General features: G+C 42.6%; 1 protein-coding gene across 5 annotated transcripts in view; it reads right to left on the bottom strand.

The window, feature by feature from the left end:
* Nucleotides 1-574: 574 nt before the first annotated feature.
* CKAP5 (cytoskeleton associated protein 5) overlaps nt 575-15,958 on the bottom strand; it is a 112,154-nt gene continuing 96,770 nt past the window's right edge. For 4 of the 5 annotated variants that reach the window (XM_084849997.1, XM_084850021.1, XM_084850013.1 and 1 more), the window contains exons 41-44: nt 6,187-6,270; nt 5,751-5,910; nt 4,650-4,804; nt 575-3,286 (exon numbers count right to left, since the gene is read on the bottom strand). In XM_084849997.1, the coding sequence (XP_084706123.1) occupies nt 3,038-3,286; nt 4,650-4,804; nt 5,751-5,910; nt 6,187-6,270 (648 nt within the window). In that variant the 3' untranslated portion in view covers nt 575-3,037. The remainder of the gene's footprint in view (nt 3,287-4,649; nt 4,805-5,750; nt 5,911-6,186; nt 6,271-15,958) is intronic. The other variant, XM_084850031.1, reaches the window with a different exon arrangement.

Raw genomic sequence — 15,958 nt, 5'->3', positions numbered from 1 at the left:
AGTACCAACCATTTTCTTCGATAGCCTATGGACATGCAGGTATTTCAATATGAAAAATTCTTACACGGTTTGAAGTGAAACTGTAACCACTAGTTTGGCAGTAACAGTAGCAAACCAAGAGCCAGCGTGCATATTACTTTTGGTGTGGCTGCTACAGCAAAAATCACCTCACCATAGGCAGTTCCAATGTTGCACCAATAAAATGTGGAAGTGCCAGTTACTTCATACTTCCCAGGCCAGTGATCCAGATGGACTGTGTGGTGCTGAGGTGGGAAGTAATCACATGTCAATTGCTTTTGCCTGTCACTACCAACATGGTATAGGAGCCAGCTCCAAGAGGGCAGGTTTACAGCACAACACGTAGAGCTCGAGCTTAGTGATAATGGACAGATTTTGCGAAGTTAATTGTTATCTCCGTATATGACCAGCCCTAAACTTCACTCAACTCAGGAGGGGGAAAAAGCAAGCCAAGTAGAATAGGCTAGGCCTGCTACTAATTTTGCACTGAACAGCCTGCATTATTGATGAGACGTATGAGGGGCAATAGTGCAACAAACAGGTTGTACCAGCATTTAGCAGGATGTAGTTTTATTCAGTCGATTTTTTAAGAAGTCAGTCGCATTTCTGCAAGCAAACCAACATATCCCACTATTTCCACAGCTGTTAATCAAGCCTTTTCTACAGCAGCAAACATTCCTCCACTGAGTGAGTGAAGCTCCATAAGACACAAAGAAAAATTGGCCAAGTTCCATGAATATTAACTGTTACATGAATAATACTGATTAAAGCGTGTTGTTCAGATAAATAATTGTCCTCTCAGCCCCTGATAAAGAATGTTACTTCTGTTTCTTCTGGAATACATTCTATAGCTATATCACCAAGATTCACGGAGTACAGAGAAATTTAGTAGTAAAATGTAACATTTATTCAAATGAACTGTAGAAACATTTCCATTGGCTCTAGGTTAAGCTGAAAGTGGCTTAAACCAATATTGAAATGGCAAATATTTATCAAAACTAAAGCCACACACCAGGGCAGGGTAGGTGAGAGAGAAGCATATTTTTAGACAAAGCATAAAGTTTGCCACAGAGGCCTCACTGCATTTCCAAATCTCAGTTATGACACACCCCTGTAAATTATAATTCTGACTGCTATTACCTCACAATTCAGTGCATTTATGATACCAATGTAGTGATTCAGTGAGCTCTAATGTAATTTTAAAGAATGGGGCATCAGCTACAAAAGGGGACTATCTAGAAGTGCATAAGAGAAAAATTAGAGCCCAGCAAACTGTTAGGCATTTTGCACCATTTCAAGGCACATCAAAGTGCTAGCAAGTGATGATTGTGGCTTTTAAATATACAGCACACTGGTCTGACATGTGCCGATTCACTTTTTTGCAGCAGTAAGGTACGTATTTCTATAAGCAGCAAATTAGAACAAAAATAGGGCAAGTAGACAATCCTCCCAGAAATCGGATAATATGCACACTGAGGACAAGTACTCAATGATGGGCACTATCTCCAAACCAGTGTACATATGCACACAGTGGCCAGTGAAGTTTCTATAGAAGACTACTAATTTGATTTGGTGCAACACAAACTATGGTATATGGACAGTACTATTCAATCAAGGCCTAACAAGCATGAAGAACTGCAACTGAAATTAAACCTCTGTTGGCCACAGAAAAGACCTGATGTTCCAGGGAATATATTATGCACCTGCAACAGCATTTAGTTCAAAACATCTAAGGTGGAAACAGGGGACACTAATGCAGAAGATTTTACAGAAATTCCATGTGCTGTGGCAGCTCTGGGAATCAGATCATAAGAAGCAAACAGATGCATAACCCATACACATAAAAGCAGCAAGTCAGTCAGAAAATCCCCCACAACCACCTGGATTGGTGAACTTCAATTATTGCAATACTGATCCACTTCAGAGCATAAGCATTTTGGAAGAAGAATCCCAAGGGGACATTTTCAACCATCAGCAGCAATCACTGGTCATACATGTACTACATACTTCCTAGCAGTTTCTGAGCTGACAACAGAACTGAGAATTTGCAAAGACCTAATTACCACATCTAAATATTTTGGGTTTCACCATGTCATTACTATACATGAAGACAATTATTTGAAGAACCCAGGCCAACCTGTCTTGACTGTGGGATATTGTTCATCCACCTTGTTCAAGTTCCAGTTCTCAAAAAGGATGGAAGTAATTCTTCAAAATCAACAAAAGTGTTATATAGCACTTGCAGGCTAACTAGGTTAAGATCCCATGAAGAAGGGTTTGAAAAGGCATTTTCTGGGATGAAATGTTCTGCCTCTGCCCCAAACTATTCCGGAAGCCAATGGTAAGGGCAACAATACTACTGATAAGATATCAAAAGCTTATTTCACCTGGAGCACTTTTAGTGTCTCAGCTTCTCCATGTTGTCCCAATTAAAGTTAATTTGCTGTTAGGATTTAGACAGCAGCTCTCTGACACCTAGAAATGCTGAGTCACTAGCAAATAGGAACATGGATGGACATTTCCCACCAACAGTCACTGTTGCTCCCATGGAGAGTTAATGCAAACTTTATTTACAAAAAGACACTTAAATTAGTTACTTCATGCCATGCGTCCATACAGAAATAGTTCAAGAATTATATGAAGAAATTCACAAAATTAAAAATGAATTCACTGAGGAGCTTCTAAGAGTTAAGAGGGCTAAGAAAGATAAAGACAACTTAACAAATAAAAACAAGTTATGAGAAACTGGACTGAGCAGGAGAATGGTTGTTTACAGCTCTGTACACTAAAACTAATACACAGACAGTCTTCTACAGTCAAGAAATGCTCACAGAGAAGCAAAATATGTACAAAGACTTGTGCCACAATGACTTGGATCTTCCTCCAAGATCCGCTGTATTATACACAGAAACCAGTTTGTATACATAAGGCCTACATGAGGCCACTTTAACTATGAAGACTTCTAGTTTAGTAAACTAAAGATGGACAGCCCTGCAATAGCCACACTGTCTCACGCAATTTACTTGCGACTGCTTTTTATTCTCTCCAGTCTTTTTTTCAAGTCATCAATATTGGATGCTGTGGAGGAAGAAGTGGTGGTTCCAATGCTGGAGGAGTGGGTCTGATTGGAGTCCAGATCGATGTGCTGGTATTGTTCCCGTGACTCACGGAGCTGTGAAAGCTTACTGTGGAGCATATCTGTGGAGGATGCAACTGTAGGGACTGATGGTTTGGACAGCTGGGAGGTCAGCAGCGCTCTGTCTTCCTGCTGTGGATGGAGACAATGCTGAAAACACTTGCTCAAAAGCAAAAGTAAAATACCAGGGCATTTTCTGCCATGCTTGCAATATGGGAAACATTCAAAAGATAAGCAATGTTGATCTTTTTATGTCTTTAGAAATGATGAATAGATTTACACTCGTGTATTTATAATGCAATTCTGATTATGCAAGTGATACTCCTACCACATATTGGCTTGCTCCAAAATAGTCTTTTCACAACACACACTGTCACGTGGAGAGAAGCTTGCTCATATAAAGCTTTACATACGATAAATTAGCACACAAATTGACTGAGCCCATGTTAGGTGTGAAGACTGAAGCTTGGATGCTTCTAGTTCCACCCCATTCTGACGGGGAGTCAGGCTTTGTAGTTCCAATTGTCCAACAATATGCTTGTGACTGAATCAAAAGCACCCTAACGATTTTGTCATTTAATTCAAAGATTATGAAAGAATCAAGTTACAGCTTAACAACTTCCTGAAAGCTTCAATTTCTCCACATTTAGAAGTGCTTAACTGAAGCTTCTAGAAGTCTCAAACACTCACTTGCCATAAGAGAACTCTAAAACATTGCCCTACTAGTTGCTCTAGCCATGTTCTCAGTCAATCAATGTCTCCAGAGATTCAACTGGGGTCTGCTCTGCAGTATACAAGCAGAAGGTACCTTTACACATTGTGCTAATTGTAAGCACTGATAAATTTGCAAAACATTTATAGAGGTAGTAGAATTAATATTTTCTTGACACATAACTTTTTTCAAGCGCAGTGTACACATACCGTTGCCCATTAGCCCCACCTAAACTGATATGACAGTACTCAGTTTACACACACTCGAACAATCAGCAGTATGCAAGACCCTGAAATTTAGAGCTTTAGCATAATTCAGTCACCCTTTGGAAGCAATCACACATTTTGGTCTTTCCTTCTAACCACCAGATGAAGAAATAAGAAATGAAGAAATAAGGGGGCGGGGGGGGGGGGGGAGAGTATCAGCTGCTGAGAGATCTAGAGCTTCAGAATTTATTTACCTGCAGGGCTCATGGATTTCACGGCAGGCGAGATCAGCAAGCCCCACCTTCCAATGTTACCATGCAAGCAGGGGAAAGAGCAGCACAAGTCATATCACTTGTGCTGTATCTTTCTTCATTACTATGTAACTTCTGAAGTGGCTTTCAGACCAAACTGCCTGTCCCAAGAAAGTTCTAATGAAAGCAAAGAGGTTGCAAGCAAAGATGTGCAGAGACTTCTGTACCAATAGCAAACATGCCATGAGAAAACAGGATTCAGCACAAAGAGGACTAGAGACAGCACCAAAGTGCAGTCATGGTTGCATTTGTGAATTATTTAATACCTTTGCATTGTCAAGGCCACATCGCTGCCTGAGGATTTTTAGCCTTTCCAAGTAGACAGAAGGCCCCACCTCTTCCCCGTTTGAATTTCCTATAGATGAAGAGACTGTATTGGTGGGAGTGGGGATACACGATACCTCCATCTGTGGAGAAACCCCTGGAAAATGAAAAGAAAAAAACAAGAACACAACACACAAAATGAGTCCAAGCAGACACCAACAGAAGATTGTGACGTTTCTCTGGGCCCACGTGGTGTAGGAGTTGCTGAGGTTCAGCTCTTCCCACACTCCTGGGATAACCTCAGAAGCCCTGGAGCATACAGGATGAGTCCACAACAGGACTCCTTTCTATGCCAGTGTTGCCTTTCCTGAAACTGGAGCAACACTGACACGGGAAGGTGCCACAGCACAGACTCTTCCCATGTGCGCTGGGGCTCCTAAAGTTTCCTCAGTGGTGTAGGAAAAAGAACCATGCTGTGGTGGCGCCGGTGCCATTCAGATGTCAGAATGGATCCTTCTTGATTCAAAGGTCTTTACACATCTTTGCATTTAGTATTAGTTAACATGTCTACTGCTGTAGCCTGTGCAACGTTTCTGGTTGTTTTCATCAGCTGTGTCGTTGCAGACTACTTGCTTTCACTAGAATTTCTTTGAGACGGGAAGGTTGAGTCCAAATTTCTTCATGTTACATAGAAATGAGGAAAGACAAAGCACAAGTGACCTATGGCTTGTGCTGCTGTTTTCCCCACTTGCCCTGTAACGTGGAAGATGGGTCTTGCTGATCTGAAGCTCATGGATCTCGACTCCAGGTGATATTACTTTCCTTGCATCTGTGTAACCCACAAATTAACTCTTATGGGAAAAGCCAAGCATGTGATTACCTCTTGAGAGTGACTGGATGCCCAGTGAGGGACTATTGTGCAAATGCCACCATAGTGTTCTAATTACTGCATACCAGCAGTTTGGCCCCATATATAAAGCACTGGTATATTACTTCTGAAGTCCTCTGCACACACTACTAAGCTTGAGAGAGCCTGAAAGCTGTATTAGAACAGCAGCAATTGGCTCCATCAAGTCCACGTTGTTGCATTGCTATGGAGTTACCTGTAGAAGAAGGAATGCGCCCTTTGCCCTCCCTTTCCATTTCAATCAGCCGGAGACCTCGTTCCACATAGCTCTGGAAGAACTGTGAGGAGTTTTTAAGGAAAGGTTCAATGTCTGCATCAGAATACCTCTTTTTATATTCATACAGCTCTGCCAAACCCTGCAAAAGAAAAGTCCTAGTCATTCAAATGCCTTAAGTGCACAAAATTCAGGGCTGGAGTTCTAGCATGTTCCAAAACTGGCTTTGTGCAGGGGCATATATATGTAGGGAGCTGCCTTATACCAAGTCAGACCACTGGTCCACGTATCTGCACGCAAACCATGTGCTCTACTGCTGAGCTATGGCCTTTTCCCAAGCAACTGCACCACCTCTGTAGGGCTGCACGTAAAAGAATGGTCCTATTCCCCACCCCCACCACAGCGGTGATGCCCTTACCTCTTTAGTGTTTTCTTTAGAGCCAATTTTCTTAAATATCTCTGCTAAAATATCATTCACTTTAGCCTTTGGTGACTTTTCATCCTGTAAAGAAATGGAGACATACTATCAAAACCCCAGAGGAATGGAAGCTTAAGTCACTGAATTTTCCCCCATAAATATAATAGGAGAACTACAGGATAACTGTAGCAACACAGAAGGAAAGTGGTTTATTGACATACTGGAAGAGAAGTCAGATAGGTCCGATTTTATTTTTTACTTTATATAATTTTAGTAGAATGAACATGGGCTAAATATAGCCTTAAAAAGTTAAAGAAAACATTCAAACACAATCCAATTCAGTTAGGATGCATAAGAGTACAGAAATGCAAAACCTTCAAGATGAAATTGACAAAGAAAAGGCAGAGGTGCTCAATTCCTACTTTGGCTCAGTCTTCTCCCAAACGAGGATCTATGAGCCCTCTAGCAAAGGTGAAGTACAGGCTGAAGGGGCAGGATTGCAGCTTGAGATCGATAGGCATATTGTCAAGGAACAGCTAATTACTCTGAATGAGTTCAAATCTCCAGGGCCAGATGAACTGCATCCTAGAGTAATAAAGGACCCGGCAGAAGAACTCTCAGAACCACTGTCTATTCTCTTTGAGAAATCATGGAGGACGGGGGAAGTGCCAGATGACTGGAAGGGGGCTAATGTTGTCCCTGTCTTCAAAAAGGATAAAAAGGAGGAACCTGGGAACTACAGACCAGTCAGTCTGACATCAATCCCTGGGAAAATTCTGGAGCAGATGATAAAGCAATCCATCTGTAAGCACCTTGAAAACAATACAGTGATGACTCGAAGCCAACATGGATTTGTCAAGAACAAGTCCTGCCAGACGAATCTGATCTCATTTTTTGATCAAGTAACCTCCCTTGTGGACCGTGGGAATGCTGTGGACATCATATACCTCAACTTCAGCAAAGCTGTCGACAAAGTGCCCCATGATATCCTGATGAGCAAACTAGCTCAAAGTGGGCTAGATGGAACAACGATCCGGTGGATCCACAGTTGGCTACAGAATAGGACTCAAAGACTGCTTATCAATGGGACCTTCTCAAACTGGGGAGAGGTAACGAGTGGGGTACTGCTGGGCTGGGCCCAGTGCTCTTCAACATTTTTATTAATGACTTGGAGGAGGAGGTGCAGGGAATGGTGATCAAATTTGCAGATGACACAAAATTGGGCAGGATAGCTAATACTTTGGAAGACAGAAACAAAATTCAAAGTGATCTTGATAGACTGGAGCGCTGGGCAGAAAACAACAGAATGACATTTAATAGAGATAAATGCCAAGTTCTGCACCTAGGAAAAAGAAACTAAATGCACAGTTACAAGATGGGGGATATGTGGCTCAACAACACTACAAGCGAGAAGGATCTTGGAATTGTTGTTGATCACAAACTGAATATGAGCCAACAATGTGATGTGGCTGCAAAAAAGGCAAATGCTCTGTTGGGCTGCATTAATAGAAGCATAGCTTCCAAATCCAGGGAAGTACTCGTACCCCTCTACTCAGCACTGGTTAGGCCTCATCTGGAGTACTGTGTCCAGTTCTGGGTACCACACTTGAAGAAGGATGCAGACAAACTGCAGAGGATTCAGAGGAGGGCAACAAAGATGATCAGGGGACTGGAAACAAAGCCCTATGAGGAGAGACTGAAAGAATTGGGCATGTTTAGCCTTGAGAAGAGAAGACTGAGGGGAGATATGATAGAGCTCTTCAAGTACTTGAAAGGTTGCCACAGAGAGGAAGGCCAGGATCTCTTCTCGATCATGCCGGAGTGCAGGACACAGAATAATGGGCTCAAGTGACAGGAAGCCAGATTCCGGCTGAACATCAGGAAAAACTTCCTGACTGTTAGAGCAATATGACAATGGAACCAATGACCTAGGGAGGTGGTGGGCTCTCCCACGCTGGAGGTGTTCAAGAGGAGGCTGGACAGCCATCTGTCAGGGATGCTCTGACTTGGATTCATGCATTGAGCAGGGGGTTGGACTCGATGGCCTTGTAGGCCCCTTCCAACCCTACTATTCTATGATTCTATGAAATTATTTTCTCTTAGTAGGTTAGCAAAATCTTATAATGATCTGGAAGGGTTTGGGATATGATCAAAATACTGCAAAAATGGGTACCACGTTTCATACGATGTTTCAGGTTTTGCATGAACTTTGACAACTATCATATGGAGGGTAGTAAACTTGTCCACTAATCAGTCTGTCCCACCACATGTAAGCTTGATCCTTGCCTATTTTGGCTAATATAATCTAGCAGGGGTGGATTGGTTGGGTGGGTCCAAGGGGTGGTAAATGCTTTGCTCTGTCAGGGGATAGTTCCTGCTGCCTTGAAAGAGGCTGTAGTGTACCCTCTCCTGAAGAGGCCCTCCCTGGACCTGGAGAAGTGTGAGAACTATCGCCCCATTGCCAATATCCCCTTTTGGGGCAAGGTGCTTGAACGTGTGGTAGCTGAGCAACTTCAGACATTCTTGGAGGAAACTAATTATCAGGACCCATTGCAGTCTGATTTCAGGTTGGGATATGGCACTGAAATGGACTTGGTTGCTCTGACAGACAACCTACTCCAGGTGAAAGACAGAGGAAGTGCTACTCTATTGATCTTCCTGGATCTCTCAGTGGCTTTTGACACCATTGATCATGATGTCTTACTGGATCAGCACTGCGGGATGGGGGTTGGGGGCACTGTGTGTCCACTCCTACCTGCAGGGCCGATTACAGAGAATGGTATTGGGGGATTCCTGTTCTACCCCATGGCTATTAAGCCGTGGGGTGCCACAGGGTTCTAGTCTATCTCCAATGCTGTTCAACACCTATATGAAGCCGTTGGGTGAGGTCATTAGGAGTTTTGGGGTGGGGTGTCAACAGTATGCTGATGATGCTCAGCTCTATTTCTCCTTGTCGTTGGAATGAGCTGGGACGGTGAAGGTGTTGGACCAGTGCCCGGAGGCTGTAATGGGCTGGATGAGGGCCAACAAACTGAAGCTGAATCCTGACAAGACAGAAGCTCTGTGGATTGGTAGTTCCTAAGTCTGGGAATTGGGTAAGTGACCTGTCCTGGATAGGGTTGACCTCCCCCTGAAGGAGAAGGTGCATTGCCTGGGAGTACTCCTAGATCCATTTCTGTCACTGGAGCCCCAGATGGACTCCATGGGCTGGAGTACTTGGGGCCAGCTTCAACCTTTCCTGGGTAGGGATAACCTAGCCACAGTAGTGCACGCACTGGTAACTTCCCAATTAGACTACTGCAATGCCCTTTACATGGGGCTGCCCTTGAAGACAGTGTGGAACTTGCAGCTAGTGTAAAATGCATTACCTAGACTGTTGACAGGAACATCTCGCAAAGATCATATAACACTAGTCTTAAAGGAATTGCACTGGCTGCTGATATGCTTCCAGTTGGAATTCAAAGTGCTAGTGATGATATTTAAAGCCCTAAACGGCTTGGAACCTAGATATTTGAGGAAGCGCCTCCCCTTATATATGCCTGCCAGAGGATTGTGATCTGTTGGAGGTGCCCTCCTCTGCATCTCACCAGTGCAAGACATACACTACAGTGGGACGTGGGGGAGGACTTTTTTGGCTGTGGCACCCCAGTTGTGGAATGCCCTCCCCATGGAGGCCCGATTGGTGCAGACATTGTTTTCATTTTGGCGCCAAGTTAAAATATGGCTTTTTATTAAAGCCTTTGAGGGCTAAAAGCATTCCCTAAAGTAGCACACTGTTGTTTTTTTACTGTTTCATTGTTTTAGATTTTAAATTGGTATTAGCTTGCTTAATGGTTTAATATGTTTTTAGCTGTTTAAATTATTTATTGTTTTATACTGTCTAAATTTATTTTATCTGTACACTACCCTGACAGCCTAATGACATAGGGCGGGATATAAATGTTCTAAATTAATAAATAAATAAAATTAATAAATGATCCCAAAGCCTCTGAAGACAAGCCTTCAGAGAAAAGTCCACTCGACTTTTCCACTGGCTTGAAATCTTTGCTCTTGCTGCCGCTAGAGTGTGTGAAATAAAGTACTCATGCAGGGTAGTCTGTAAATCCTTTGGAAAGATACCCAGAATTGTCAGTACCGGAGTCTTGGTGATGTTTTGATTGGTCATATTGTTAATTTCTTTGAAGACTTTGTCCCCAAATGCCTCTACATGACCACCACATGTGGACAAGTGTACCGGTCTGATGACACCCCCTCCAACATTTAGCTGAAGCTGTTTTGAAGATCTTCCATGCCTTGATAGAGGTTAAGCACCACCAAGACAGCACTTTGAAAGTCAGTTCCCTTGCACTTATTGCCTTTATGGAGCCAGAAATAAAACACTTGGCCCAAAGGGTCTATTGATATCCCAGTATCCAATTCCCAACATGCTTTTAATGCTTCAGATGACCAACAAAATAATTCAGTCAGCAATTTGTAGAGCTTGGATACCATGCCCTTTACCGCTAGAGATCTGGAACTTAGAAAACATTCAAAATTAGTCAGCAGGTGTGTTGCCTCTGGCAATACATGAGGACTATGTACAAGATGGTGTATTTGCATATGCTGGAATCAATGAAGACTTGAATCTTCCAATTCATCCTTCATATCAGCCATAGAAATACAAAGTTTATTGTGAATAATGTTCCAAAAACAACACAGTCCATTTCCTTCCAAGCTTTATAGGCTATATTAATACAATTGTCTTTAAAAACTGGATGAAACATAAAGGGCATTAAAGGGCATGCTGCAGGCTCTAAGATTTTTGTCCATCGTTTCTATACTGCAAAATTTGCAGAATTACCATGCTACCATTAATAGGAAAACCCTGCACCACTGTATATTCCATCCCTATCCAATGAAAATCTCCCTGATGATACAAATTTATTAATTAGTGTAACTGAAATGCTTCATAGTAGAACGTTCAGTTTGGGACCCCTAGTCCCCCCTTTTCTTTATTTCTATCAATCATTTTTTTATTACATCTGGGTTTTTTGTTCTTCCATATAAAATAATTAATTTATTTTCACAATTTTTAAAATATATTTTCTGGGATGTAAATGGGAATGGTCTGAAACAGGACGTTAAGTTTTGGGAGTAATGTCGTTTTAGAGCAGCAATCCTTCCAAACTAAGAAGGGTAGAAAGATTCCTATAAATGTATTTCATGTTCAATTTGCTTCATAACTAAGAAATTATTATTTTTAACCAGATCCATATAGTTTTCCATGATACTGATGACTAAATATTTCCATGTCCTAGTTACCCATGAAAAGTGTGATTTCTTGCTAAGATGATTTTGTGTTTGGCCATCCCTATTTATACCCAAGATTTCTGATTTCTCATAGCTAACTTTAAAGCCTGAAACATGACTGCAGCTGCTTACTTCTCTTTGAAGTTCTTGAATGATAATTCAGGATTGCTAGTGACAATTGCCACATCATCTTCAAACGTATATATTGTGCTTTTCCTTAGTGATACCAGTAATTTAGCTGTTATTCCTTACTGTCAGAGGCTCACTAGACAGGGCAAAAAGCAAGAGCAATGCAGGGCACCCCTGCCTTGTTCCTCTCTGCAGAGTAATGGGGATGAATCCAATATATTTGTTCTTATCACAGCTCTTGACTCTTTGTAAAGTTGTTCAATTGTATTCAGAAAACTCTGTCCCTTAGATAGGACTAAGTCTAATCTGCTAGGTGACAGCTACAGTGAACTGCATAACTAAGAATATCCTTCAACACCAACATGATGTATGCAGTGACAGGATGCAATTAAACAGTTCTACAAGAGCCCACAATAGTATATCAAAAAAATCCTACTGTTTGCACATTCTAGTATGGACTAAGCCTGAGGCTTAGTCCATACTAGAGTTCACAACAGTGCATCTATTTAACTCCAATGAAAAGTAATCTTAGCACCCAGTTGACCAGAGTACTAGTGGAGACAAAAGGAAACCCAATGGGCACTAAGGTTCTCCTTTCTACAAGCACACACCAGACAGGAGAATAGGTTAACCTTGTAATTAAGGAAGCACCTGATAAAATACAGTTCAGTGAAAAATACACCTCCTCTTTATTGTCACCATTAATAGCATTTCCTAGCAGCAGCGCTGCAGCAAAGAGAGCCAGTGTGGTGTAGTGGCAAGAGTGTTGGACTAGGAGCCGGGAGATCCGGGTTCTAGTCCCCACTCGGCCATGGAAGCTCACTGGGTGACTTTGGGCCAGTCACAGACTCTCAGCCCAACCCACCTCACAGGGTTGTTGTTGTGAGGATAAAATGGAGAGGAGGAGGACAGTGTAAGCCGCCTTGGGTTCCTTGCAAGAGGAAAAAAGGCGGGGTATAAATGCAATAAATAAATAATTAAATAAATTTTCATCGATTTAATTTTTGATGAGAACATTACAGTTTTGGAGGGTACAAAGCTTCTAGCCATCCCTCCTGAAAATCATGTTTTGAACTGAACAATGCACAACTTTGCCCTTCTCTTGGCAAGCACACTACCAAGAGAAGGTGAGATGGCAGATTGTGCTGCAGAGCACCTCCTTGAAAAGTAAAAACTGACACTTTAAAATATTTTGCCCTGGTTTGTATGCGGCCTGAAATGTTGCCTGACCAGGAGGAGACCTTCTGTGGACAAAATGCAAAATGGGGGCCCTTATTCCTGGCTGTCTTTCAGCTACGACACTAGACAGCTTATTCAGCCTTCTAGGTGATCAACCCCCTTCATGGATCACTGCCTTGTTGTGGCGAAGGGGCTTGCGTAACTCAGTGAAGCCATAAGCTATGCCGTGCAGGGCCACCCAAGACGGACAGGTCATGGCAGGGAGTTCTGACAAAATGTGGTCCACTGGAGAAGGAAATGGCAACCCACTCCAGTATTCTTGCCAAGAAAACCCAATGGAACGTATCACAAGGCTAAAAGAGATGATGCTGGAAGATGAGCCCCTCAGGTCGGAAGAGCACAGGGCATTTCCAAGTAGCGCCAGAAAGAGTGATGCGGCTGGGCCAAAGCTGAAAGGACACTCAGCTGTGGATGTGTCTGGTGGTCAAAAGAAAATCCGATGCTGTAAAGAACAATATTGGTTAGGAACCTGGAATGTAAGATCAATGAATCAAGGTAAGCTGGAGGTGGTCAAACATGAGATGGCAAGATTGAACATCGACATCTTGGGAATCAGCAAACTAAAATGGACAGGCATGGGCGAATTTAATTCAGGTGACCATTATATCTACTACTGTGGGCAAGAATCCCTTAGAAGAAATGGAGGAGCACTCATAGTCAACAAAAGGGTGGGAAAAGCAGCACTGGGGTACAATCTCAAAAACGATAGAATGAGCTCAGTACGAATCCAAGGCAAACCATTCAACATCACAGTAATTCAAGTCTATGCCCCAACCACTGATGCCGGAGAAGCTGAGGTTGATCGGTTCTATGAAGACCTACAACACCTTCTAGAACTAACACCAAAAAAAGATGTCCTCTTCATCACAGGGGATTGGAATGCTAAAGTAGGAAGTCAAGAAATCACTGGGATAACAGGCAAGCATGGCCTTGGTGTACAAAATGAAGCAGGACAAAGGCTAATAGAGTTTTGCCAAGAGAACACGCTGATCACAGCAAATGCTCTTTTCCAACAGCACAAGAGGCGACTCTACACATGGACATCACCAGATGGTCAATATCGAAATCAGATTGATTATGTCCTTTGCAGCCAAAGATGGAGAAGCTCCATACAGTCAGTAAAAACAAGACCTGGAGCTGACTGTGGCTCAGATCATGAGCTGCTTCTTGCAAAATTTCAGCTTAAATTGAAGAACATAGGGAAAACCACTAAACCATTCAGGTATGACCTAAATCATATCCCTTATGAATATACAGTGGAGGTGAGGAACAGATTTAAGGGATTAGACCTGATAGACAGAGTGCCTGAGGTCCATAACATTACGGAGGTCCGTAACATTGTTCAGGAGGCAGCAACTAAATCCATCCAAAGGAAAAGAAATGCAAGAAAGCCAAGTGTCTGTCTGATGAGGCTTTACAAGTAGCTGAGGAAAGAAGGGAAGCGAAAAGCAAGGGTGAAAGGGGAAGATATATCCAACTGAATGCAGAGTTCCAGAGACAAGAAGGCCTTCTTAGATAAACAATGCAAAGAAATCGAGGAAAACAACAGAATGGGAAAGACTAGAGATCTTTTCAAGAAAATTGGAGATCTCAAGGGAACGTTTTGTGCAAAGACAGGCATGATAAAGGACAATGAAGGCAGGGACCTAACAGAAGCAGATGAGATTAAGAAGAGGTGGCAAGAATACACAGAAGAACTATACAGGAAAGATCTTAATGTCCCTGATAACCATGATAGTGCGGTCACTGAACCTGAGCCGGACATCCTCGAGAGTGAAGTCAAGTGGGCCTTAGGAAGCATTACTAACAACAAAGCTAGCAGAGATGACAGTATTCCAGCTGAGCTATTTAAAATCTTAAAAGATGATGCTGTTAAAGTGCTGCACTCAATATGCCAACAAATTTGGAACACTCAACAGTGGCCACAAGACTGGAAAAGGTCAGTTTACATTCCAATTCCAAAGAAGGGTTCCAAAGTTTACATTCCAATTCCAAAGAGTGTTCAAAGTACCGTACAATTGCGCTCATTTCACATGCCAGCAAGGTGATGCTCAAAATCCTACAAGCTAGGCTTCAGCAGTATGCAAACTGAGAACTACCAGAAGTACAAGCGGGGTTTTGAAGAGGCAGAGGAACTAGAGATCAAATTGCCAACATTCGCTGGATCATGGAGAAAGCAAGAGAATTCCAGAAAAATGTCTATTTCTGCTTCATTGACTACGCTAAAGCCTTTGATTGTGTGGATCACAACAAACTGTGGCAAATTCTTAAAGTGATGGGAGTACCAGACCACCTTACCTGTCTCCTGAGAAACCTGTACGAGGGACAAGAAGCAACAGTAAGAACCAGACATGGAACAACCGATTGGTTCAAAATTGGGAAAGGAGTATGACAAGGCTGCATATTGTTGCCCTGCTTATTTAACTTATATGCAGAGTACATCATGAGAAACGCCGGGTTGGATGAATCACAGGTCGGAATTACGATTGCCGGGAGAATTATCAACAACCTCAGATACGCAGACGATACCACTCTAATGGCCGAAAGCGAAGAGGATCTAAAGAGCCTCTTGTTGAGGGTGAAAGTGGAGAGTGCAAAAGCTGGTTTGAAACTCAACATTAAAAAAACTAAAATCATGGCATCTGGACCCATCACTTCCTGGCATATAGAAGGGGAAGAAATGAAGCAGTGGAAGCAGTGACAGATTTTATTTTCTTGAGCTCCAAGATCACCACAGATGGTGACTGTAGCCATGAAATTAAAAGACGCTTGCTCCTTGGGAGGAAAGCTATGGCAAACCTAGACAGCCTAGTAAGAAGCAGAGACATCACCTTGCCGACAAAGGTCCGTCTAATCAAAGCTATGGTTTTCCCAGTAGTAATGTATGGCTGTGAGAGCTGGACTATAAGGAAGGCTGAGCGCTGAAGAACTGATGCTTTCGAACTGTGGTGCTGGAGAAGACTCTTACGAGTCCCCTGGACTGCAAGGAGGTCAAATCAGTCCATCCTAAAGGAAATCAACCCTGAGTGCTCATTGGAAGGACAGATACTGAAGCTGAAGCTCCAATATTTTGGCCACCTAATGCAAAGAGAAAACTCTCTGGAAAAGACTCTGA

Source organism: Heloderma suspectum, chromosome 1 (genome assembly GCF_057233095.1).
Source record: "Heloderma suspectum isolate Gila_16-S chromosome 1, 16-S_ref, whole genome shotgun sequence".
Taxonomy (NCBI): domain Eukaryota; kingdom Metazoa; phylum Chordata; class Lepidosauria; order Squamata; family Helodermatidae; genus Heloderma; species Heloderma suspectum.
Note: the sequence above shows the minus strand (reverse complement) of the source record. Positions and strands in the feature narration are given on the sequence as shown.